This window comes from Pelecanus crispus, chromosome 9, assembly GCF_030463565.1.
Source record: "Pelecanus crispus isolate bPelCri1 chromosome 9, bPelCri1.pri, whole genome shotgun sequence".
In the NCBI taxonomy this organism is placed as follows: Eukaryota; Metazoa; Chordata; class Aves; order Pelecaniformes; family Pelecanidae; genus Pelecanus; species Pelecanus crispus.
In genome coordinates, this window is record NC_134651.1 from 15,968,368 (window position 1) to 15,995,761 (window position 27,394).

The 27,394-nt window shown below is 39.9% G+C and overlaps 1 protein-coding gene across 1 annotated transcript; it reads right to left on the reverse strand.

Moving 5' to 3' along the window:
* Positions 1-6,550: 6,550 nt before the first annotated feature.
* On the reverse strand, positions 6,551-27,290 carry CPB1 (carboxypeptidase B1). The gene is given in 12 exon segments (XM_075716870.1): positions 6,551-6,738; positions 7,912-7,996; positions 16,262-16,467; positions 17,201-17,291; positions 17,387-17,427; positions 19,256-19,302; positions 19,304-19,359; positions 20,135-20,270; positions 25,280-25,404; positions 27,046-27,087; positions 27,089-27,122; positions 27,223-27,290. Coding segments are annotated over 12 exon segments (1,119 nt in total).
* Between the last annotated feature and the right edge of the window lie 104 nt (positions 27,291-27,394).

Consider the following 27,394-nt stretch of genomic DNA (forward strand, 5'->3'; position numbering starts at 1 on the left):
CTGTGTGCTTGAAGTACCAAAGCTTTAAGGTGCTCAGAAGGATGTGTCTGTCCCACCTGTGGAAGGACGATTGGTGTTCTATCTGGTAAAGGCTTCAGAGCACACAGACAGCAGTACTGTGACTGTCTTCTGTGTAGAGGGTCAGGGTGCTTTTCCCTGCACGCATGGCACTGTGGCAAAGCTCATGATTTTCCTTTTTTAATGGTTATGGCAGGCACCTACTCTGTTCAGGAAGGCAGTTTCATTACAGCTGTTAAGTCTAGGAGAATTTACTATGTTCTATGGGTACACAGATACAACCGCAGAGAGTTTAGACTGCGTTGAAGTTAATGTGAGGGTACTGGAATCTTTATTTCAGTTTTTGATATTTTAGGTTTTAATAAATTTGAAGTGAATATTTTAGTGCACATAAAATGCAGACTTGCCTCTCAATAATTACTTTTTCACTGTTAGCCAGAAGTTTATACTGGGCTATGCAATTTAACAATGAAGTTGTTCTCTCTTAGCTGCATATCGTTACAATCCTAGGAAATTAGCTTCTTCATGATTTCCCAAATACACAGATACCTGAACAAAGTCCAGTGTAAGTATAGTGTAACAGGGCTTTTTACAAGCAAGTTGTAGTTTCTTTTATTTTTTTGGTTCTGGGGTGTAATGGATTTTCTGATTTGGAAAGCATATAATACAAATTCATTTTGTGTTAAGAACCTTTTAAAATAATTCATTATTTCTAAACATTTTTTATTGCTGAATATGTTGTTGCCACAACTGCTGTCAGTGACACTGTAATGTACAGTAGAGATGTGAGAGGCGGAAACTGCAAAGGAATAGTGGTGACAAAAGCTAGAAATAAAGCATCATTTTCTATTCAGCCTTCCTTTTAAATGGAGGAAAGGTATTCCACATTTATAAGGATTATATTGTTGCTTTTCAGACGTGATTCAAAGATACATATCGAAAGAGGGAAAGTATAAAACATCGTTGTGTCATTAGGAATTCTAGTTCCATTCGAATAGGAAATGTTCTATTTATGATCCTTAAAGAAAGCCTTCAGGTCATGAACAGCATTTCCATTTGTGGAGAAAAATGTAAGAATAGTTTTCTGAAAGTCTGTATAGAACGAACATTCCCTTTTGAACCCTTTATTCATTCCATTTCTGAGCACATTTAAAAAATCATTGAAGAATTAATAGAAGCTATGTGAAAAATAACATTAAAAACCCTCAGTGAAATTCCAATGTTTTTTGCAGTATTCACAGTTTAGTTTTTGAGTGAAATAACTGTTGATTTCAATAGGCCTGAACTCATTAGTTGAATATACCACATGAAGGACCCGCTTTTCCTTTCATTTACTCCAGGGTGGATGAAGAGTGAATTCGCAGACCTTGGTGGCATTTCTGAGACCTAGGAAGAGAATGGGTGAACAGAGTATCTGCTGTCATATGCGAGGGATATTTTTTTTAAGAGAAAGGGATCTCAGTTTCTGGGTTTGAATGTACTATAAACTTGGACATTAGAATATTTCTGCTAAGTATGTTGGACATTTGAATTTCTAACACTTTATATATGTGAGGTTATTATCTTTATGCATGCACATCCTGTGAACAGGGACATGAAAATATCAGTGAAAAGCAGGCTTTTTGCATCTACTACTGTACTTACAGTTTCATAATCTGAGAATCTTGCACATTTGCAATGGTGGAAAAGGGACCATGCTGATGAGTGACGATGATGCAACATACATGTCAACAGTGATGTCAATGCTGCGTCACAGCATATTTGTCTTTTGAGTTCTGTTTCTAATTTTTAAAATTTGCTAGCATCTTTTGATTTTTGTAGCAGGTTGATTAGATTACGGACTAACTCTGGTAGGAACAGAGACACTCTGAGCTGTATCACTTCTGGACATGAACTAGTTGATCGTTGTGACACTGAGCTGTACTCCGTGGCCTCACTCCCTCATGTCTGCAGCAGCACAGGGATGACAGCCATTACTCTTGAACTGTCTTCCTTTTTTCTTCATTACAGTCTCTATACTGGTTCTTATGGCATAATGTATCAATGTATTAGAGAAACATGAATATTTGATTTTTTCCCCATGAGGCCAGGAAATTGGGAGTTGATTTTATATTAAAGCAATGTGATTCATACTTTCCTTGAAGAGCTCCAGAGTTAAGCATCTTAGGTCTTCTGTTAAATGCAGAAAGAAAACACTTCAGTGTTTGCCAAGAAACTGGGGTGCTTTGTTTAAAAAGATTTGAAGAAAGAGTTTTAGATGTTTTGCAATATTTCCCTATTTCTTGGCTAAGCTGTACATATTCATTTATTTATAGCAAATTCCCCGTTTTCTGTCGTTGCAAAGTTTACCACAAGTAGCCTGGCTTCCTCCCGGTAAACGACAGGGATGCAGTCCCATTCTCGAAGTCAGCATTCGGCTGTTTCCTCTCCTCTTGTGGTGAAAGACTGTATGCAGCTGTAATGCAGCTGTTCTGAGTGCAGTGGGGAGCACAGAGGCAACCTGCTTCAATGCACAGCCCGCATCTGTCCTTGGAAAAATTCAGTGACAGGAAGCATGCTGAGGCCATATGTCAGCAAAGCAGAGTTCAGAACAGGCTGCATTGTAAGCATAGCTTTAATTTCTAGCACAGTTTTTGAGGCAGTTGAGTCTGGATCATTAAGAACAAAAGTTTCTTTCTCTGAATTACCACTGTGTGTCAGCAGCTGCTTGAGAACTTTGAACAAACTTGGAAATATCTGCCCCAGAAGCACGTGTTTAACTCTTACGCAACTGTCAGGACTTACTGTACTTCATTCATTTTCGTGTGTGAGTTACCTGCTTTATATGTTAAGGAATCAAGAATTTGTATAGTGCTGCCTTTGTCGGGCCTTTGCGGCTGTGATCTGTACTGAAGGGACATTTCGTCTGTGCGTGGTCTAGTATCTCCTATATCATTCCTGTGAGGCCTGGCACGTGGACAGTACATTGTCTTTAAAATACTTCACCAGTTCTTAATCCCTTTCGAGTTTTGGAGCACTGAAATGAATTAACTGTTTGAATGTATTTAGCTAAACAATAGCTTAATATGAGAAAGATGGCAGCTTTTTGATGTGATTCTTAACCAGGAAAACAGAATGCTCCTTTTCTATTTATCTAATTAAAGGAGCAGTATAAATCAAATAGGAAAAGCTGGAATTGTTCATCTCAGTCCTTGGCTGACCTGCATCAGGCAGAGATTAATTTTAGAGGATCACAGAACAGTTGAGGTTGGATGGGACCACTCGAGACCATCCAGTTCAACCCCCTGCTCAAAGCAGGGTCACCTAAAGCAGGTTGCCCAGGGCCGTGTCCAGTCAAGTTTTGAACTTCTCCAAGGATGGAGACTCCACAACATCTCTGGGCAACCTGTTCAAGTGTTTGGGCACCTGCACGATAAAAAAGTCTTTTCTTGTGTTCAAATGGAGTTTCATGTGCTTTGATTTGTGCTCATCACCTCTTGTCCTGTTGCTGAGCACTACTGAGAACAGCCTGGCTCTGTCTTCTTTACAGCCTCACATCAGGTGTTTATACACATAGATAAGATCCCCCTGAGCCTTCACTTCTCCAGGGTGAACAGTCCCAGCCCTCTCAGCCTCTCCTTGTATGACAGACGCTCCAGTCCCTCAATCGTCTTTATGGCCCTTCACTGAACCCGCTCCAGTGTGTCCCTGTCTCTTGTACTGGGAAGCCCAGCACTGGACCCAGCACTCCAGGTTTGGCCTCACCAGGGCTGAGTGGAGGGGAAGGATCCCCTCCCTTGACCCGATGGCACCGCTCTGCATAACGCAGCTCAGGACAGCGCCGGTCTTCCGTGCTGTGAGTGCGCATTGCCGGCGTTTTTTTGATAGAGCCTTCCATTCATGACAAAATTCCCAGGTAAGTCATGGCTGCAGAGTTACTCCCCTGTTTTTTTCATGGCTTTTTTTTTTCCTAAACATGATTATCGTTAAAAATACTCCTATATGCTACAAAATTGCAGTGTGGGCTTCTAGTGTTCACAGCAAAGACTCAGCTTAAACTATGCAATTAAAGAAAAATCAAACCCGCAGATTGTTTGTGAGGTGGGTTCTATTTATGTTTTAACATTGGTAAGATATTTACTGTTCCTTTACAGATTTGTCTGCTTTTAGAAAGCAAGCAAAAGAATCAGTTTGGAGAACACTGGAAATTTTTCTTTAAGGTTATTGAAAAAGTCCACCTTTTGCAAATGTCAAAATGTACCTCCATCATCCATATAATATGTTTCTAGTTCTTTTCCTGTGTCTCTCCCAGTTCTGTGTAAGAACTATTTCATGACTGAGGAATTGCTTCCAAATAACTACAATGGTGTCTTTGAAAATATATCATCAACCAGTTTTGCATGTGGATTTTCTATGTTTTTTGAAAGCAATGATGAAATTTGAAGCATCGTGACTTGTTGCTGAACCTTTGCTTCCTCACCATGTTTTCTTCCAGTGTCTTTGTCCTAACAACTTACCTGCTAGCAGAATGTCCTTTCCCAGTTGAATTTCTCCCTGTATTTTTTTATGTTCCAAGCTGCATAGATGATATATCACATTTAATTGCTCTTTTCTGCCTCTGTGTAATTTGACTAGAGGTGCTAGTAGTGCCTTCTGTGGAGAATGCCCAGAAAAGCTGCATATCACTGCCTTGCTGTGATTTGACTTTGTGAATGTCAGAGCTACCAAATGTGTGCCGTATTCTGCCCGGCATCAGAGTTTAAGTTAACTGGGGTAACCCTAACACTATTGGAGCTGCTGGGTGCCGTGACCTACCCCTCAACTGTATTTGTGGTTCTGTGTTTGGTTGCCTGCAGTCCTACAAAGAGCCTTCGTAGTAATGAATGGTGCCGAGTGTCAACAATTCACCTTGCAGTCAGTGTAAGGCCTGTGATATTTTCCCAAATAATACACCTTTAGTTAGGATAGTCCCTGGGTGGTTGTTAATACTTAGTTAAAACTAACCAAAATATTTTATATTCCGAGTAATTAATATTTCTGCCCTTTGTAACATCTTTGGCTCTGGCCGGTATGTTCTGCTTGCATCCTGTGCTATTTTTAGTAATGTTGATTATCCTTCCCGCCACTTCTGTTGCAAAACAGAATGTCATGTCTTTTTACTGCTACGTGCTGCTTTCACACATGGGTTCGGTTTCACCAGTGATCAAAACCAGATGGATCAGTTGTGTGTGAGGACTAGTTTAATCTGAGTGCTGCTGGGCTAATTGGAGTGGGCTAATGGATGTGTTCCTTTCTTTTTCTTGTACATGTAAATGAAAGCGTCATTTTAAATTGGACCTTGTCTTTCTGTTTCCTTCCACAGAGAAGAGGCAGAAAAGAACACTTAATTTCTGACAGGTCAGAATTGGGTGATTTTCTTGGGCAAACCATTTTCTCTGTAAGATGCATTTCATGGGCTGTTTTGAGTTCATCATCTAGGGACCTGCCCGAAATAGTGCTAGTTTCAGGAGCATCAACAGACAGGGGAAGTCTCTGTTCAGAGCTTCCAGCAGTGGCAGGGAGATCAGCCAGGTTCTTTGTTGACATAAGGTTTTTTCCCCATCTTTCTGCAGAGTGTGTCCCATATTAGCCAAGCTTTAAACAGCATTAATAAATGCCAAACACATTTTCTGCAGCTGCATGAGAAAGCTGCCCAGAGTGACTATTTATCACTCTCACTCTGATCCAATCAGACCCATGTTACCTGTACAGAAAATTGATGGGGAGGGGATAATTCTTTACAGCTTCTCATGAAAGAAGCAGTTAATCATTTATCACCAGACTTATTCTTTATGGCTGTTTACGATTCTTCCGCTCATGACAGTAGGAACATGTGGGGCCCCAGGAAGTACCAGGACTCTGAGAATATTTTGAGAAATGCTACTGTAGTGAGCGTGAGAGCCTTAAATGCAGGGTAGTTTATAGCATTATTTGTACCAAGTCTCGGTCTTTAATAGTAATTGTAAGCTTCAGCACCAAGTTCAGATCAGACTAGCAGTGACCTCAGATCCAAACTAGTTTTCAGAGATGGGGCGGATCCAGGGTGGGTTTTGAGAAAACTCACAAAAGCATACCACAGCTAACATAATTTTAAAAGTATGCAATATGAATCTTTCCTTGCTACCATTGCCATTAAGGTAATGAATTGTTGGATGAAAGTGCGTTTATATGAATCACCTATCTGTTCTCATTCTGTTTAGCATTCAGGCTGTGTAAGTCCTAATGCTCTCCCTGTCTGCTCTGTGTAAAGATAATTTTAATCATTAAGGCAACCTTTACCTTAAGTTGATTAAGCTTCTTGTGCTCTTTCTTTTTAGACCCCCCTGACTATATCAGTTGCCTTAATAAAAGATGTAATTTCTCTTGACAAACTTGTAGTTTTATTGACCTATGAGGGACTAAGGATATGACTAAGAACATTAAGTACAGAGAAATAGAAACCTATTGTTAGGGAAGAATAAAAAAGAAGGCATCTTTGAATAAAACCTTCTTTAATAGTTTTTAGAACTCCATTCTAATACAAGTGCTCAAGGACATAATTGGCAATATATTTAACAGCACTTAGAGTCTCCTCACAGGTTGGCTTTATCTGAGGTTCAGGGAGAACAAAACCATATCTACCAGTGTCTCGGAGCTCAAAAGTGAAAGAGTACTTGATGCCTTGATCGTAAGCCCAGTCGTCAGAGCCCCCTGCAGCAGGATCTGTTGATAAAGAAATAAAATAAAGCTTAACTGGAAAAGCGTGGCTACGCATTGAAATGTGATATATTTTGGAGTCAAGTCACGTAGCCAGAAATGCAGAAAGGACAGATAAAAAGGAATATTCAGTGAATTGATTCATTTCTCCTGTTCATGGAAAAGCTTCTGTGATTTTAGGCCATTTGTGAGCTTTGTTCCAGCTGATGCATGCAAGCAAATGTAAACAAGCGTTAACTGCTCCCTTCTTGTCAATACTGTGGGGAGACCATGAGAGGAATGTCTAGGGAACAGGAGAATGGCATGCTTGCACGGGGTTGTTCAGAAAGATTTGGTATCAGAAGCAAATACCCTCTCACTGGGCAGCTTTTTGAGGTTCACACAGCTCTGAAAGAACTGCAGATTTGGGATATCAGCTCCATCTTTTTCTTCTGGACAAACGGTACCCTCCCTTTCCAGTATTTTGGTACAATGAAGGGAGTCTCTTTTGCTAAGGAAGGAGCCTCCAGAATTGCTAAGCATCACCAAAACATTTTTAAAGAAAAAAGATCCATAAATATTCTAAAAATTGGGAGAAACTGCTTTGTAAAGGTTTTTAAAATTATTTAAGGAAAGAGAAATAGGGAAATTAGTTTCCATGTTTACTTAAATATAGGAGATTAATTAAAGTTCTAGAAATCTAGATTTGGCAACCTCAGCTCAGCTTTTGACACCGCAAAGGCCATATCCTGACAGCTGAGTTCCCAAGAAGGGTAGAAGAATGGAATTGTAATTAATACGTTTCTCAGACTGTAATGCAAAGTAAAGGAAATAATTATCTGTATTGCTAGAGTGGTTGAAACCATTCTTTAAGATTCACATCGTCTTTCACTTTGACTTGGAGATAGTGGAATCTCAGTTTGAGATTTTTATGTTTAGATCTAAGCTGTGTATGATTTAGGAATTCATGCTATGCCCATGAATTCCTAAACACTTTACCGTATCACTTTACCTTCCAGGGGTCACACACTCCCTGGGATCCTTAAGGAATATATCATCCTATGTTTTAGAAATTACAGATTCCATATATACCTCTGAGTATACTACTTAGGGAGAGGAAGAAGAATCGCTAGAAAACTGCATTTGATAGTCTTAGTAGCACTTAATATAGATGGCTAGTATGTTTAGGCCAGTACTTACAGATTGTTGTCGCTCCTGGGCCATATGTATATTCAGTATTATACAAACTGGCCAGCTGTTTGGATGCAGCACGAGCAATGGAATTCTGTAGGAAAAGAAGAATGATAAATGCAGATTCTTAGAAGCTTTCTGAGTGAATCTAAGCAAATACATTGTTGAATAAACTGAAAAGCCATGCTTGAGAAGTTTTTATTTGAAAACTGTTGTTCACGTCTCAGAATGACTAGATGTCAGTAGCTGACAAGGCACAGCTTGTCCTGTTGTTGTGAAAAGAGCTTATCAGTAAAGAGCTCGTTCTCCAAGCTTTAATGGAGTATAGTCCAGTCTGGGTATTGCTCTGTTGATGTACAGCCTGCTCTATAGTCCAGTATAGTTTGGATAGATAAGGGGACAATAGGTAACAGGATTTTCTATACTTAGAAGAAACTTGTACAAGATTAAAACTAAATAAGGAATCTTATTTAGAGATAAGAGAATCTTAGAGAATAGTAATAATGTGGCACAGTAAATTGCAAACATACAATAGCCTTTCTTTTCCTTCTTTCTATTCTTTCCAGCTATAAATTCAGAGTAGAGTCAGCTTAGTCAGTAGAGTTGAACGATGATACAAGTGGAAGCAGATTAAGGTCTTATAAATATTAACAGGCAGAAAAGGCATAAATTACCTTGGAACCATATGTAGTCTCATTAATTTCAATTCATTTCCTGTGCACAGAGGGACTCATTCAACTCCCACTGATTTCAGTGAGGGTTGGATCAGGCCCATCAATAGTACTGAGAAGCTTTGTATGTTTGCATTAAGGAAAATTACAGACTTTTCTTTGGAACGTTGTGGCTTTTCCAGTTCTTCATTATACAGCATGTTGGTAATAAAACATGAAAACTATTACTAACAGATGATCAATATGAATGATTTTTGAAAGCAGATGTTCAGTATAAGAATAAGCAATGGGTTGCCATATCTTTCTTTATAGCTTGCAGCTGAATGGCTTACTATTCTAGGAATTTCCTCAAGCCCCTTCTTTCTCTGTAGGTTATACTCTGGCTTACTTCCCAGTGGAAGATATATTGTAAAATAGTCTCTGTTCGTCCTTATGCTTCAAGTGTTCCTGTGAATTACTCAAAAAGGCATATTGGACAGTGTGTTCAGAAAATCTTAGTTAAGTGCGAGAGCTTTCTCAGCTTCTGCAAAACAACATCAAAATACATTTGCATTAGCACTGGCAGCCTACTTTATTGCAGAATTGCAAGTGTTTCCCCATTCCCAAATGTTGGATTTTGAACATTGTAGAATTAGAGGAGTTTGCTCTAGGAATTTGTGGTCATTTAGCACGTTAAGAATATTTAAACAAGGCAGACCAAAGAGTATTTGAAGCTTGTCCTTCCGCCTATAACATTGGCTGTACCTGAATGTGGGGTATAGTTTCTGGCCTCTCTATTGTTCAAAGACAAGCAATTGTAGGAAGAATGTTGTTGCTTTGCATTTTGCAGTCTTGGGTTCAGATCAATTGGGGTAGCTGAGCTCTCTCCAGTGATGGGTTTTTGGGGTTTTTTTGTTTGGTTGGGTTTTTTAAATCCCTTAACAAGCTGGTTTTCATAATTTTTAACACATGTTGAGGGAATTGTAGAGGTCAGAGACTACTATATGCTAGTGATACCTTGTTTTCTTCAGTCATCTTTTGTTTATAATATACACATTTAATCAGCAGCTGATATTGAGTCAAACCTTCTCTCAATAGTAGATGAATTTTTAAATGTAAACTGATTCTTCCTCTTTTCAAATATATGCAAAGTGGAAATTAATTTGTACAGATAGTCTGATACGATGTATGGACCTGTTGGTAACTAGTATTTGCTCTCTCTTTAGTAAACTGCATGGTAGGGACAATAGAACAGCAGAGCTGCTCTTTGGGAAGAATAGGGCTTTCACTCACCTGCCAAATGAGAACTTTAAATCATACCAGAACAGAGACTAGAAAAAATATGTCAGGAAATCTTTTTACCTGAGGGATTTTTTATTATTGGCCATGAAGTTGCAGAAAGAGAGATTTGTAGAAAGAGCACTTGAGATTTCCAGCTGTTAAGAGCCTGGAATCCAAATAAACAACTTGCTCTCCAGGCTGGAGATCGAGGTACTATTTTAAATTACCCTCTCTAAGTGAAAAACATGACTGAGCATTTATGACTTCTTCATGAAATGAAACTTTATCAGAAGTTTTGCTATCTGATTTTTTTCCTTTAATTGACTCTCTGCCATTTGCTTTCCTAATAGATTTATAGTCCAAAACCTAAAGGTAAAAAAAAGAAATGTCAACTTTATAGGAACTAAAGTCGCCTCTTAATAATAATATAATATAAACCATACAGAATAATAAAAATTGACTAAATACTTGTGAGTATAAATATAAAATATGAGGAAAATTGTTTCTTTTTTTTTTTTTAAATAGCACAATTACTCAAAACCATCTGTAAAAAGGAAATAACGTGGAGATTTATGCAGAGGTATATAAATAATGCCCAACATTTTCCAAAAGGTAAAGTGATATTTAGCTTTTGAAGAGTGGTTTGGATTTTCAAGCCTGTATGTTGTTTGGAGTACAGCTGCAAGGGGAAACACCGCTATCTTTTTGACCTTTGAGGATACTCTTTGCTGTTGAGTGATTTTCTAGATCTCTTTGCACAACTGGCTTAACTGAATTGTTGTGGTTTGTTTGGAGTTTGTTTGGGGTTTTTTTTTTACTGTTAAGAATCTCTCTCTTGCAAGGAAAATTTTGCTGAGAGTTATAGCAGCAGAGAAACAACTGGCGCCCTGAAGTCCCAGAAATAACTCCAAATTAATACCTTGTAACTGGGAGCAGAAATGGCTTTTCAGCTTCTGACTTGCAGCTGAACTCACAGAGCTGGGCATTTCAGCAGAAGGTAGTATTCCCTGCGCTGGTCACCCACCTGTTTACACAGCAATCGCTAATATGTTGCTTCATCTTGTGTACAGAGTGCAGGGGCCAGTGAGACAGCAGAGTTGTGTTCTCAGTTGCCATTATCTTACATAATTCACAACATTTAGACCTATTTTTTCAGTTATTAGCTTTTAATGAAAGAGGTGTAACTGCCCTCTCTCACCACATCTGGAGTTTTGGACTAACAAGATAAATTATCAGGCTAAGCATCTTCTGTGTGTTAATAGGTAATTTTTTGGGGAGCGTCTCCTTCATTTTACTCTTGTATCATCAGATTTGCCAGCAAATTGCTGCTGTTTAGAAACACTTCAGGGATGTGGATTGTGCAGCTGCTACATGTGGACAACTCCCTTTGCCCTCACAGTCTGACAGTGATCTGGAGAAGTGAAAAGTCACTGATTGGCTGGACCTCTTGCTCTCTTCCCTCACTGGACTGCAAACTGATTTGCCCGAGGCTGAAAACTGTATTTTCACTTCACCTTGGTCTCACGTGCTACTTAAGCGACCCTCAACTTCCTGTGTCATGAAAGTCTGAAAATGTGGTATTTGCAAAGTTAGCTTTAACCAAGTGAAGCTAAACTTCCGAGGCATCTTGTTTTGCCAATAAAAACAGACTCCCCTCAAAAGAGTCCATGATTGATGTGTAATTTAGTTCACTATTCTGTCATTGCTCATAGTTAAGCATCCTCCTCCAAGCATCCGGGGAACCCAGCCAAGTGGAGGACTTTAGTATGATGCTTCTTTTTCCTTTGCAAGCCTGTTTCTCTGTGGCAGTCTCAGAGTGTTTAAGAAATTGATCCTTGGTGAGAGGGTTTCCAGTGTGACTGAGTTAAGGTGAATGTGCCCTACACCTGTTGGAGACTCTTGCCTCAGCCAGATTCATACATGAGCTTCATCTGGAAGATGCTGCTACTGGCAACATCCTTTTCACGACTGTAAGACTGTCAGTACAGAGCAGTTCTGTTGTGGGACATCTGTTGTGGCAAACTCAGTGGAGGACCTGTCAAGCCAATTCCAAACACTGCTTTTCTGCCCACTTTCCTGTTTGTTGTGCTTCCCAGTAGACTTCAACAATATTTACTTGTTACAAATAGTACAATCACAGGAGTTTGCAACAGCACAGATACAACAGCAGCATCGGTTGCAACTCCTCATTGGTATGTCCAAGCCTCTTAGATGATAGGATTTTTGCTGTTCAAAAATTGTTACCCACAGGTCTTCATATATCTTAAACACATTCAGGAATAGTGTCAAGAGTGAAAAGACTTTGCTCCCAGGCATCAGGTTAAATAATCAGACTGATATTCACAAAGTCATGCAATGTATTTGAAATTCAATCTTCTTGCAGGCTGCACAGACTCTGAGCATATCTGCACTTTCTACTATATCCTATTTTAAGCACTCAAGAGGAAATGAAATGCTAGGCTAACCCAATATGGAAGGTGAACTTCAGTGATCTTAAACAAAACCCAATGTGGCCAAGTAATACAAACTGAAATCCCGTGTCTAGAAAATTATCTTGGGTTGTAAATTAATATAATATTCTGCAGCCTGCCAGACTGTAATAATACACGTACATTAATCTGACAACGAGTATGAGCTGGCTGCAGCCATGTATTTGGCACTGAGTTTGTTGTTTAACTGAGAGATGGAATTGAACCTGGAAAGGAAGGAAGGGCACAATGCACGTTCCTCTACGCTATCAAATCATAGTTCAGAGCCAATTCAAATACAAACAAGGACTGATCGAGCTAGATTTGTCTGCTGAAAATGAGGAAAGTGTAGGATGACCTAATAGGAAGCTGAGGCCAAAATATGAACTGATTAAAAAATATAGGCTGAACTGTTTATGAAGAGTGCAATTAAATACAGAGTTCTTTATTGCAAGAGGACAAAAATGTGAATAGTAAAATAAAGTTGAAAAGAATCTTGTTGGGGTGTGGAGAGATACTGGTCTTGCCAAGCACGCGTTTTGATTGTGAAAAGCTAGTGCTTCTATTCTCTGTAGGAGGTGGATTCAAATGTGTATTCTGTGTGCAGGGGAACACTCCAGGGTATAGTAAAGAATGAGTCAAGAGAGGATTATGAAGCAGGCAAAATGTGATTCACCAAAAAGGAGTACATATTTCTTTCAGGGTGTCATCACAAGAATATTGTGTAACTTCGAGAAATTCCTGACCTAGATTTTCCTGTCTTGGGTGTTTTTATTTTTCTTGTTCAAGTATTGTTTGGATAACAGTGAAACTTTTGTGCAGCATCTGGGCGGAGGGGGGAGGGATGGGGGGGGCAGGGGGCATGGAGCAAAACAACAACCCTGAATAAAGGAAGAAAAGTTTTGGGAAAATCCTTGTCAGCTGTGGGGTTGAGATCTTCAGAGATCCTCTTGCATCTAAGGAGAAGAGTGAGAAGTAGGAAAGAAGGGATATACATGACTTTCATCATGTTTTACACCCCAGGGCCAGGGGTGGTTGAGGGATAGGTCTAATCCCCAACTCAAAGTAAGTTACAATAACTTTGAGGTTGTTCTGATTTGCTATAGCAATGCAGTGGAGCATAAAGGATGTCTGGGATTCTCGGAGTGCCCTGTTCTACCTGAGAAACCAAAACCAGAACAGTTTAATGCCTTCTGGTGATTTCTTGAGGCGTGAACAGAAAAGGTCTTGAGCCCCAAGGACATGCTGTTCAGTATGCTTGCAGAAAAGGAAGGTACAAGCGTTCTCTAGATCCTTCTCTTCTGCAGACTTAGTGTCTTCAATCTCAAATTGCTCAATTTTTGTGCCCTTCCATATCTCAGACACTGGAATGCAGCATAAGCCCCATGATATTACGCTACCTTTAATTAAATACAATGGAACAAAATGTTGTTAATGATAAGCAGATGTGAGGTTTTGTTTAAGCACATGTCCATTTGCTCACTCAAAGAGATAAGAAATTGCAACTGTATTCCCTTTAATTTATTAGATCTGTCAGAGTAAAAATAACATCTAAGATAATGGCACTATAAATTTTGCTTCTTCATTTACAAAATGGTTTATAATCCTTTTATTTGCCCAAACAATTTCTATTAAAAGCTGAGATTCTCATTCTTCAGCATTTCTCTAAATTCTAAATCTAGACAGAACTTTTAGACATGAAACACAACAATTGGCATACAAAATAATACCTCTTTTGGTAGCTGTCTCATTTCAAGCAAGTACAATTGTTGATTGAAAATCTTAAATTTTCTTTAGTCACAGCTTAAATGGATGTGTTTTAGTTATTTGAAGTAACCTGCAAAGCTGCACTTTCAAACCTGACCCAGAGCCTGTTGAAGTCAGTCTTTCTATTTAATTCACTGACACTGGAGTGAATTAGGCCCTTTCTGTTTAATTATCCCAACTACAGGCAATGTTGATTGGGTGATACTCTGATCTCATTCTCCAAAAGAAGGATTTTTGGCAAGAAGTCTTCCCTTGTTAAAATCAGATACTGCACAAGTTGAACACCTCTGGGATCCTGCTGTCTTTTTGTTGGGATCACCAACAGAGGAAATATTTTCCCTTAATTAAGACGTGAAAAACACTCATAAGGTCACCTTGTCATGGTGGTGAGATTTGTGATTGCTTTGTAGTGGAAAATAATGGAACTCCCTCTGGGATCAGTGTGCCCGATTTAAAATATAGGAAAAAGTGACATTGGAAAGACTAACTTACAAAGCGAAATCAAATGGTTGAAGAGAAATATATAGCCTGCATTCCTGAGCTATTTATTTTTTATGCTGAATGGTAACAGCAGAATTGTCCTCTATGGCAGGCAAGAAGAGTTTTTGTTAATAAAAACTGTAGAACCTTAGTATGGGTGATTCATTAAATTTTACTGTGTATTAGAATAGAACATTGCTTATATAAAATTTTAAAGAACTAGAAAAGCACATAGGTTCATTCTTACTGTTAAGGATTGTTTGAACAATGTGCTGTCAATGTAAACTTTTTCCATTTAATACTGTGAGAAACATGCTGTACTTTTAGTTATGTTTCATCAAATTTGGTCTTGATTCAAAAAATTGGGCAGATTGTCATGCAAATTCTTAACACATGGGAGCTTTGTGATCTTGATAACAAAGCAGCTTCAAGGGGTTTGTGTTGTTTTATTACTTTAGACTGAACTGCAATGTGTGAAATGTGAAGCTTTTGTAAAAACTGGCGACAAGAAATTAATACAGTTCCCTGGAATAATTACAATTACAAATTTCTGGAATATAAATTAAGAAAACAAAATCTTCATCTAAATTTCATCGTCTCTTTTAAGCTGTAAAAAATGTAACAAGAAACTTCACTTTTGGCCCCAGTTTGTGTTTGTGCTTCAGAATCATGACATCTATTTGGGAGCACTCATAAATCTGTCAAATCTGCACAGCAGAGCAACACACAGTGTTGTTGCCTTGGACTTTTGGCAGCATCCAGGAAACAGGGAGAATCAAGATTTGTTTGGTTTGTTTTGCTATGTTGTTTTCCCTGTCAACAGCTTCTAATTGCTAATATGCCAGAGAACTGAAGTAATTTTATTATTCACGATTGTTGATTTTTGACCTTATAAAATGTTTACAACTTTTATACACATTTAATAGTTTTAACTCCTCTCTCTGTTTTAAGGATAAAAAAAAAAGCATATTCCAGAGTGTTGTTATCTTACTTAAATGGTGTTAGGGTGTGGCTTTAGTCTAGGATAAATAAAAGAGACGTCATCCTTTAAACACCACATTCATCCTCTCCTCTTCCAAATAAAAATTGTGCTTGAATCCAGGCCTGTTCAGAAAGGCCTCATAACTGAAAATTTTTAGCTGTTTGTATCTAACTGGTTTTAATTATGCTTTTGACAAAAACTGCCTTGTTGTCCCGAACCTGTATCAATAGGAGTTCCGACGTTTTACTTCAGTGAGAACTGAGGGTCTGTAGGAAGTGGTAGACAGACATCCTTGGCTGCTGTTGATGATACCAGTTCAGTCATTTTATAGTTATTACAATCTATCAAGCTGCTAGCTTGACTTACAGGGCATAATGTTTCTATGTGATGTATTAAAGCTATATACACAGCAACCTCTTGAGTCAGGACGAAGCAGTGCTGCGCAGCGTAGTGGATTTCTGTATGGCATGGCTGGAAGACAAACCTGACCTTGTGGCAAATTCATTGTGTATGTGGAAATTAAATAAGGCTCTTGAGTTTATCCGGTCTTGAACTATCTTGAAGCCATCATGGTTTCCCTTGTTCTTGCTATGAAAGACTGAAGCATTTTCAAAAACTGGCAGTATAGATTCTTTCCAGATGTTAAAGAAACTGCTTGAAGTTAAATGGACCTAAGTAGCAAGTGATGATTTTTACTTGTTCTTTTCATTATGTCAAAATGACAAAGAGACTTACTGTTCCTCGTAATTCTATGGTAATTTGTAAGTATATGAATAAGGAAACAGTTGCAGCTGGAAATAGGAGTGAATCGTCAAGTACACCTTGATTGTAGAAAGATGTTCACAAATAAAATCAGTCAAAGTCTTAGTCTCCTTTTCAGACTCAGGTGCAGAGCCACAGTAAGTAGAATCACAGGGGTTTTTTGAGGCCCCAAGAGCTGGGAAGAAAGGTGAATTTAATGAGTATTTAATGAAAAAAATTGGTTGTTAGGAGAGTTGTGTTACACCATTTTTGTAGATAAGCCTTGACAATCCTACTGACACACATGCTATTTCAGAGGAGAGAATGTTTTATTGTGTAGTTAAAACACTGGGCACCATGACTTAGCATTAAATAACTATGCCCTTTATAGTGTGCATGGTTGGAAGAACATGAGTATTGATGTAAAGCCCTATATTATGTAAGTGATTTGGGATACTGATTTGCTTCAGTACTTAACTGTCTTCTCCTTGTATATCTCCCCCATTTATAGGATGCTTCCAGGAAACAGCCAAGTTGAAACCATTCAAAAGAGACCCCTTTCCACTGAGTGAAACCAACCAAAAGAAAACTCTTTCGATTTCTATTCTGAACTCATAGAAGAGTGTGTGTGTGTGTATATGTGTGTGTGTGTGTAAATGTATATATGTGTATATATATGCATGCGTGTGTGTGTATATATATGTTCATAGAGGTAGCCATACTGATGATGCTAGTAGCCAAAGTCTGTTTTTTGCCCAAAAATGCCCCAAAAATTGAATACAAGCTACTCCACAATGCTGTACTGGTGGTCTTTGCTCAAGCTGGAGCAGGAAGTGGAACAACCATCAGGTAGAGAAAGTCCATAATTAAGCATCTTGGCTACTGCACCTTTGTATGATTGCTTGCAGCTACTGTTAGGAGACACTTACTGCACCAGTCAGCAATAATATTCCTGTTGGGATCTGTACCAATGCAATGGCTACCAGCATTTTTAGACTATGTCTTTATCCACATGTGGCCCTGAAATAAAATGGTGAAGCATGGAAAACTAAGAGAAAGTTCTAACAGTTGGCTTTTCCAGCAATACTCTTCCTGCAAAAGAAGGATGTCCTTACATTTGTCCAAGTGTAAACGTAACCATCTGTCCTGCTTTCAGCTGGGACAGAGTTAATTTTCTTCCAAGTAGCTGGCACAGTGCTGTGTTTTGGATTTAGTATGAGAATAATGTTGATAACACACTGATGTTTTAGTTATTCCTAAGTAGTGCTTACAGTAGTCAAGGACTTTTCAGCTTCCTGTGCCCTGCCAGCGAGAAGCTGGGAGTGGACACAGTCAGGGCAGTTGCCCCAAGCTGGCCAAAGGGATATTCCATACCATATGATGTCATGCTCAGTATAGAAACCGGGAGGAGTTGGCTGGGGTGGGTACCACTGCTCGGGAACTGGCTGGGCGTCAGTTGGCAGGTAGTGAGCAATTACCATAGAATCATAGAATCGTTTAGGTCGGAGAAGACCTTTAAGATCATCCAGTCCAACCATTAACCTAACATTACCAAGTCCAACACTAAAAGGGTAGAGTAGCAATTTCATGTTTCCTGGCTTGGTGGCTGGATTATTTATAATGAAAGTAAAAACGAGCAATCCCAAGTGAACTGCTGCTGACGCTCAGAGGACTGTGCTTTTAAAGCACTTCTGCCTATCCACACTTGGATCCACTGAGCAGAGCCACTGCTGGTGTCAGGTACACCCATGAATTAAGTGACCAGACAGTGAAAATGACAGCTGTAGTGACGTGAACTGCTAAGAGAAAAATGGTAGCACATACTGTCTGCAGCCTTATTAGGAGATAATGAAATCACATTCCCATTGACTCCGCTGAGATGTCACTTCCAATTTCCACTGCTCCCTACACAAAACCGCATGGCTGTCTGATAAGACTGAGATTACACTTGCCACCAAGGCCTCTGCCAGTGTGGCTCACTCACGTACTTTGGCTTTCCTTTACTTGGGTTTTAAATCCCAGCTGCTGCTTCTGGGTTTGGGTTTTTTTTAATTTTCAAGCAGGAATTCTTACAAAATTTGAGATTTGATCAGTGAGTTGTTCTGCTAAGTTGATTGATCTCCCCTGCTGAGGGGGAATATACCTCTTCTCTGTAGAGAAGACTGTGCAGCATTTGATAACTCCCACCTGCTTTATATTGGTGATGAGGAGAAGGAAAAGACAAAGGAGATTAAATTGTTTAATTCAAGGCCTAAAGTATCCCAGCCTGAAGTGAAGCTAATTTCACCTGTGCAGCTCTTTCCTGATGGCTTCATGTTTTTAGAAACCATTCTGTGCAACTTGTAGTGGCAGCTCAAAGGGATGTATATGCATTTCCCTCTTCCTGAGTGGAAGGAGGGAGCTTAGGGAGCTTCATCTGTAGTCTTCCTCCTCTCTTGGGTACATTTCCTTAGTGCACTCTGTGCTTTTAGCTGAGGGTAGGTTTCCACCCTCTCTGTTGCCCTACTGAGTAAAGTTGGTTGCAGGGAATACAGCACTTGACGTTGTAGCCAGACAGCTGTTCTGACATGCATTCAGATGCCTTCTGATGTGCCCTTGAATTTCCTTATTCCCTACTCCTTATGACTATGTAAAGAACATGGCTATGTTTATAGTATTACTAGACCTGTTTGCTTGTCTCTCACCTTTCTCTGACTACAGGTGCAAAAAGGATTTTATAGACTGTGTAAGTAACCCTTGTAGTTGTCAGTACCTCTTACACATGCTTTTAGGTAGTCTTAAGCTGATGAAAGATTACAGGTCCAACCATTAAGATCTGGTTTAAGTAGTTACACCCTAACCATCTGAGGTGAGAGAATGGATGTGCGGACAGGTATTTAGAGGTTAAAAGGCAATCTGCAGTGGCCTCAGCTCTTGCTGCTTGCTTAAGATTTTCTTAAACACAGTTGCATTTTGTAAAATATTTTTGCATCATTTAAGCTTACTGACTTCTTTCACAAACCACTGGCAGAAAGCAGGGGAGATCCACTCTCACATGGAAACCATAATCCGTAAAGATGGCCTTCTTATTTGGACCACTTTTTCCTATCTAGGAAAAAAAGACCCAACAAAAACCCCGGGTCTTGAACAAAATAATTTGTATGTAGAACAAGTCAGTCAGCTTGCTGACCTAAAAAGTCAAACTTTATACAAATACAGCATTCCTTGATTACATGGAAATCTATGGAGTGCTCTCAGCTGTAGCTGACCATGATATTCAAGCTAAAACAATAGCTCTTAATAATTTCATTTTTATTAACGTAGATAAGCTTCCCCCCCCCCAATTATTTGATTATTCTGCCCTGTTGATTTATTTCCTGCAGTGTCTCTAAGAGGTCATCTTGTTTGCTTGACTGATATATTATTCTAAATGCTGATGCAATTTCGGGCAAGTAATCTTGCAAGTATCCTTTTACCTTTATTTAAGTCATCGTATCTTATTTATTCATAAGAGTTATGCCAAAAAATGATATATGATGAAGATACAAACAAATTTGTTGCCTATTGCTAGAGAGACTGACAGTTATAGATCTTTTTAGAGGAAATGGGTTTACAAACAACAGGTGGAGAGAAGATAAAGGTAGATGATCAGTCAGATAGCTCTCAGGAGTGTGGTTAAATTTATATGTCTGAACTACTAATAATTCATTATGCCCCTTTTTAAAAAAAATCTTAAAAGGTGAAAAAATCATAGTAGTAGTGAACAAAATGTATTATTTTCTAAAAAATGTATATTTACTATCTTAGCATCATTGGTGTTTTAATAGACATAATCTTGTGGAGGTGAATAGAGAAGTCTGGCACAAAGAAATCAAAGCACTTACTTCGAGAAGGTACATTGGCCATCCTTCCTGTGTTTCCCCAATTACACTGCGAGAGACAAGGACGGGGTTCTGAGCAGCAATATCAGCAGTCCAAGCAGCTATCTGTTTAATAAGGAGGTTAAATTTACTGATGCCTCTGTCCACAGGTCCAGAGTAATTATTTCACAGACTTCAAGCCAGAACGATACTTCTGAGCATCTAACGTGACCTAATATTTAATACAGTTTGTAGATTTCTAAGAATTAATTCCTGCTTGTACTAGAGCTATATGTCTGAATTAAGATTTTCTAGTGTGACTTTATCTAAACCCTTCATTGGAGTATGGTTGGTGGATTACAAAACCCTTTGAATGCTAACCCTATATAGTTATGACCTTGTCAACCCTTAAACTCTCTTAACAAAATAAAACTGTTTTTCTTGTTAAGCTAAGTAGTTTGAATGCCTTAAATCTTCTACATGTTGTAATGTTTTTCACTTTCATGGCTCTTTTATTCATCATCATTCTTGAATTACTGACAGAAGTGCTGGACAGGGATTTGTAGGAACAATCCACCAATGCCACATGCAAAAGAAAGAAAATCGCCTTCATTCTATTTATTGTTTAAGGGAAGTAATAACAGCCTTTTATTATCTTAATATTTGAGCCAATTCCCTTTGTTACAGGTGCCTTCAGAAGCTCACAAAGAAGTTAACACATCCACACAAAAAAGCATTTCATGCCCAAGAAGGTATCTATGAACAAAGAAAAAGACAGGAAACAGCAGACAGATCTAGACAAGCTGACAAGAGAATACTAGAAATAATGCTTGACATTGTGGATGTTGGTGGGGTTTTGCATGCCAATAACCTTTGCAGAGTCAGAGGAGCTTTTGTTCTTATTTTTAAATAGCTTTGGAAAAGTCAATTTTTATTTTTTAGGAGAGTTCTGGTGGAAGAACATCTATTAGTTCTGTATTCTATGCTATAAAGCATAGAATCGTTTAGGTTGGAGAAGACGTTTAAGATCATCCAGTCCAACCATTAACCTAACATTACCAAGTCCAACACTAAACCAATGAAGGGCTGAGTAGCAATTTCATGTTTCCTGGCTTGGTGGCTGGATTATTTATAATGAAAGTAAAAACGAGGAATCATTAAGATTGGAAAGGACGCCCAAGATCATCAGTCCAACCATCAACCCAACACCACCATGCCCACTAAACCATGTCCCAAAGTGCCATGTCTACCTGGGTTTTGAACACTTCCAGGGATGGTGACTCCACCACCTCTCTGGGCAGCCTGCTCCAATGCTTGACTACCCTTTCCATGAAGAAATTTTTCCTAATATCCAATCTAAACCTCCCCTGGTGCAGCTTAGAGCCCATTTCCTCTTGTCCTGTCGCTCACTACTTGGGAGAAGAGACCGACACCCACCTCACTACAACCTCCTTTCAGGTAGTTGTAGAGAGCGATAAGGTCTCCCCTCAGCCTCCTCTTCTCCAGGCTAAACAACCCCAGTTCCCTCAGCCGCTCCTCATAAGACCTGTGCTCCAGACCCTTCACCAGCTTTGTTGCCCTTCTCTGGACACACTCCAGCACCCCAATGTCTTTCTTGTATTGAGGGGCCCAAAACTGGACACAGTATTCCAGGTGCAGCCTCACCAGTGCCAAGTACAGGGGGACAATCACCTCCCTGCTCCTGCTGGCCACACTATTCCTGATACAGGCCAGGATGCTGTTGGCCTTCTTGGCCACCCGGGCACACTGCTGGCTCATGTTCAACCAGTTGTTGACCAGCATCCCCAGGTCCTTTTCAGCCAGGCAGCTTTCCAGCCACTCTTCCCCAAGCCTGTAGCGCTGCATGGGGTTGTTATGACTTGAAGTGCAGGACCTGGCACTTGGCCTTGTTAAACCTCATACAATTGGCCTCAGCCCATCGATCCAGTGTGTCCAGATCCCTCTGCAGGGCCTTCCTACCCTCCAGCAGATCGACACTCCCACCCAGCTTGGTGTCATCTGCAAACTTACTGAGGGTGCACTCAATCCCCTCATCCAGATCATTGATAAAGATGTTAAACAAGACTGGCCCCAGTACTGAGCCCTGGGGAACACCGCTCGTGACTGGCTGCCAACTGGACTTAACTCCATTCACCACTACTCTCTGGGCTCGGCTACCCAACCAGTTTTTTACCCAGCGAAGAGTAAGCCCATCCAAGCCATGAGCTGCCAGCTTCCTAAGGAGAATGCTATGGGAGACTGTGTCAAAGGCTTTACTGAAGCCCAGGGAGATGACATCCACAGCCTTCCTTCATCCACTAGGTGGGTCACCAGGTCATAGAAGGAGATCAGGTTGGTCAAGCAGGACCTGCCTTTCATGAACCCATGCTGGCTGGGCCTGATCCCCTGGTTGACCTGCACATGCCTGTTGAGCACACTGAATATGAACCGCTCCATAATCCTCCCTGGCACCGAGGTCAGTCTGACAGGCCTGTAGTTCCCCGGATCCTCCTTCCGGCCCTTCTTGTTGATGGGTGTCACATTGGCAAGCCTCAGGGACGTCCCCTGTTAACCAGGACTGCTGATAGATGATGGAAAGTGGCTTGGCAAGCTCTTCTGCCAGCTCCCTCAATACTCTCAGGTGGATCCCATCTGGCCCCATAGACTTGTGAGCGTCCAGGTGGCGTAGCAGGTCATTAACCGCTTCCCCCTGGATTATGGGGGCTCCATTCTGCTCCCCATCCTTGTCTTCCAGTTCAGGGGACTGAATACCCTGGGGATGACTGGTCTGGCTATTAAAGACTGAGGCAAAGAAGGCACTAAACACCTCAGCCTTTTCCTCATCCTTGGTGGCAATGTTCCCCCCTGCATTCAATAAAGGATGGAGATTCTCCTTGGCTCTCTTTTTGTTGTTAATGTATTCGTAGAAACATAGATACCACTTGGAGAGGATGAGGATGATCAGGGAGCAATAGCTTCCTCCTAATTAGCACCTGCCAACTTACTCCCATACTAACAAACCTGCAGGGTGGCAACAGTTTGCTTTAGGAAGAATGGCAATGATGAGACCGAGTGTGTGTAGAAAATGAGCTCTGTGCTGACCTCATGTTGCCAGATTGCCTCTGCCTCAATAGAAAAAGGGTCCTGTCTTGAACTTATGGCACTGGAGGACAGTTAGTCTGCAGCAACGTAACGCTCCCATGAAGCAATACAGAAATATTTGCCTGATTTAATTCTTTGTCAAACCAGTATTCCAAAGTTTAGGTGTGGTTTGACAGCTGTATTGCAGGTGGCATTATCCATCCTCCAAGCTACTTTACTGCATGTGAGGTGGGCTATTAAAGTAGAACACACAGTGGCAAGAAAAACCCAGCATCCTGTCTGGATTGGTTGGATCTCTCATTCATCTTTCCCTGGGGCTGACACAAAGGCACAGCTCACCATCGAGCATACTCTTGAGGACCTTTTGCTTATATTTCAACCTTGGCTATAAAAAAATGAAGTCCTCTTGTTTTTCCAGTGCTTGTCTTAATGTTCTTACAAATCTTACTCATCCATGATACGTCCTTGATCGTTCATGATTTGGATAGAAGAGCAGGAGGCCAGTTTGTGAGGCACCACCAACCTTCAGAACAAACAGTGCAAATGACTACATTGACATGATGTCATGGCACTGCAGCTGCACTTCAAAAGAATTGTAACAGCTTGGGTTGTCACAAGGACGCACCACTCAAGTTTGTCAGGGACACCTTCCAGACATTATGGCCTTTGTTGCAATCAAAAGATTTGTGCATGGACCTGAGGGAGTTCATGAATCTTATAGGAAAAACTAACACATGCAGAGTAACTCCTCCTTTGCGAACGAGGAAATTCCACTGAAAGTGGATTCCTGTGCTGTATGTGGGCTGTGGCGTTATTGAAAATTATTTCTTCTAGAATGTTTTTAGATTCTGTTCCCCCAGCAGCATCCAAATCAGACATGGTTAACATGAGACCAGTAAGTTTAGGGATGGATTATCCTTGGATTTAGCAGATCATAAAAGTTATGTTTAATGAGAACTGTGTAGTGTCCAATGAAGGAGTTTGGTCTGGTGGCAACAATGGGGCTGAGAGACAAAAACTCTCCACTCAGCCAAATGAAGTTGTGAGAATTGATCAAGTAACACTGACTTTCGATGTCTGAGGACATCACACATCAAAGAAGCCTGATAATCCAGCTGGGCCAAGCCAATTTGCAAAGCTCAGGTGGAGCTAAAGGAGCAATGAAGACAGACAGCCCCACTCCACTCCAGCCCAAAGTCAACTTATCCTCAATTAATGCTTGCATAGTGACTAGAAGATATGAAGTATAAGCAGTTGCCTGGTCCTGCTCTTTTCTCCTTACCCTCCCATTAGTGCTACTCACTACAATGCTTCCATTCTCAGGGATGTGTAATGTGCCATTGTGGTCTGTTCCCTCCACTTATGCTGCAGTGGCATTCAGTCATGGAAACTCATGTCTTTTTTACTTCTGGGTAATATACTTATGAGATATTTAAGCCAATTAAGAGCTCTGTCTTTGGAGAAATCCTTGCCATAGATCTGCTGTGTGACTTGAGTAACCCCAAGACTGTCCCGGGAATCTGTTCTCCCCACTCCCTTGGCCCTTCACCTGGCAACTGTCTTCTCTTTGTCACCAGTTGAGTTTTTTTTGACCCCCTAGCTATCATTCTGCAGTTTAGAGAACTCAGTAGGGAGTCCCCATGGTGGTCCTTGTGGCTCACCATTTTCTGGCTTCAGTTCCCTACGACTATCATGCAAACCCATCTGGTGTACTTTCTGGGTTTTTGTAGACCTTTGTTTCATTTTGTCTTTAGTGGGAAATATTTCTTGTCCCCTCTATACTCCAGCCTTGTGTACTGCAGTGATCTTTCACCTTGGGGCAGTTCCTGGTAATAAGTCTTTGCTTCCTATCCTCTGTCAACATTTCACCTCAGCCCTTTAACGCACAGCAGCTACAGTTCATTTGAACTGCCAAAATTGAAAATTGAAAGCTACCCAGTAGAGGCATCTACAGGAGGGATGAAGTTTGTGACAGGAAGATCAGTTATCAATATGAAAAGATCAAACATGTTTTCCCCAGTATTTAATCTCCTTCTATTCAAAATACAGTAGTGAGAATAAACTTACCTGTACTCCAGTCCACTTTCTTTCAAAAGATCTTCAGCCTCAAAAGACTCGTCAACTTCAACTCAGAAATCAACTTGTACTTTTGGCCTTACAAGTGTGGCAGAGTCTGGCTTCCAAAAGTCAACCTGCAAGAAAGCCAAATGAATACATAAAAAAATAAATACCTACATATGGCTGTGATTTTTAGGTGGGTGTACGTGTGATGGTGATGTTGATTGTGATTAACATACCGAATTTCATTCCTATCCTATTACACTGATCTGACCTTGATTGCCAGAAGTATCAACCTAAATTTCAACTGGAAATTGATAGAGAAGATTTTGTTAGGCCCTGCAATTTATATGGCAGAATTCTGGAGATGGCAGTGACAGTTTCACAAATGCCAAGTATTCTACAGCATCTGAGTGCATAGACTTGTGAATATTCTTTACAACTTCTTTCATTCTTTGTACAGATTTCATTGGAGGTTTTTGCCTATAAGTGTTAGACAGAAATGGACTCCTGACTCAGTAGTAGAGGGACGCTACATGAATATTTTACATAAATCAGCTGGGAAAGACTGTTGTCTGTATAAGTGCTTTTAAGACTCAGTTCACTAAAGTTGCTATGAGGAACCTGTGCCTTTGTAAGATGTTTAGTTCAGGGTGGACAAATGACAGTGCTATTACGATTTCACGTATTTCTGCTGAAGTCAGCTTCCAGACCTCTGGATTTAGCGCCCTATTAAAGGGCAATGAAAGCAAAGATGGTTTGCCAACCTAATGCATTTTCAGCCTTTCATCTCATGAATGTAAAGAAAATTGGGGCTGGTGGGCATATTCATGAACTATGTGTCTTCAAGTGAGATGACTGTTCCAGGATATACTACTACATCAGTCCTGACTGATTGCTTTGTATAACGATGGTAGTCCAGGGATATTTTCCTTGCTTAAAAGAAAAACAAAACAAACAATCCCTTTTTACTACACCCTTAAAAGCAAGTTTGGTGTATTAATTTACTTAATATTGGCAGCACCATTCCAATAGTATATTTTTCTACAGAATACTGTTTCAGCATGCTATATTAGCCTGTTGATGATAGTTTTCCACATCTGTACTTCGTTAAAAATACCATCCTTTCATCCTACAGATAATGGTGTCTTTTTCACCAACAGCTATTTTACAACATCAAAGCTGAAGAGAAATATTGAAAACACATTTGCTGTCTTTATTGTTTTTTCTCATGTCATTGTGTCATCATATATCTAAGGTCAATAAGAAACATGCAGCTTGGCTGGATAGAAAGGAAGCTTTAAAAAAAAGTCAGAAAAGAAAAGATGACATGAGAGACTAGAGGCCAAAGAGAAGTTAAATTTGGTGGGAGTATGGATTTTTAGATTATTTACATGAGCAAAGTATTTTGCCTATAATGGTAAAAGTTCTGGTAGTTGGAATTTCCATGTTTTATCTAATACGTTCTTGAAAGCACCCCACACTGAATACAGCATTTCAGATTAACCTATTCTATTAATAAATTCTGGTGGGTACTTTGATATTCAGACAGGGTTAATCAGACTTTCTAGGAAGGTATTGGAATGTATTTGCATAGCTCTAGCTTTATCACCTTGTCCTGTTCTTTCTGAAGAAACACTCCAGCTGACTTGAATGGAATCAAGATTAGGTCTTTAATTCAGTAGCATGATTTTTTTTTTAAGATATATGTTAGTTCTACAAAAGGAGAAATGTTCCTTTCAAATGCAATATAGCCCATTCCCCAAGTTCTTTACCTGCATGTTGCTGCCAAGGGAATCGATGATTTCCACCTGCTCAATCATTCTGCGGAATCAGACTAAACACCTTCTGCCTGAAAGGAGAGAAAAAGATGGGATTTGAAACAGGTAAGTCAACGGGAAGGCTCATGCAGAAGAAATTGTGCAAATATAAAACTTGATGTTTGTTCTTGCCCGTCAAAGGCAAGATCCTGCAGGTGAGCAGAACAGCTGCAGCACCTCTGAGAACCAAGAGTGCACATAGGTTTTCACTTCTTCTATGCTGCTTTTATAACATGTTTTGTCCTGCTTTTTATCAATTATACACTAGAACAACCCACTGATCAACTGATAGATTATTCCCTTG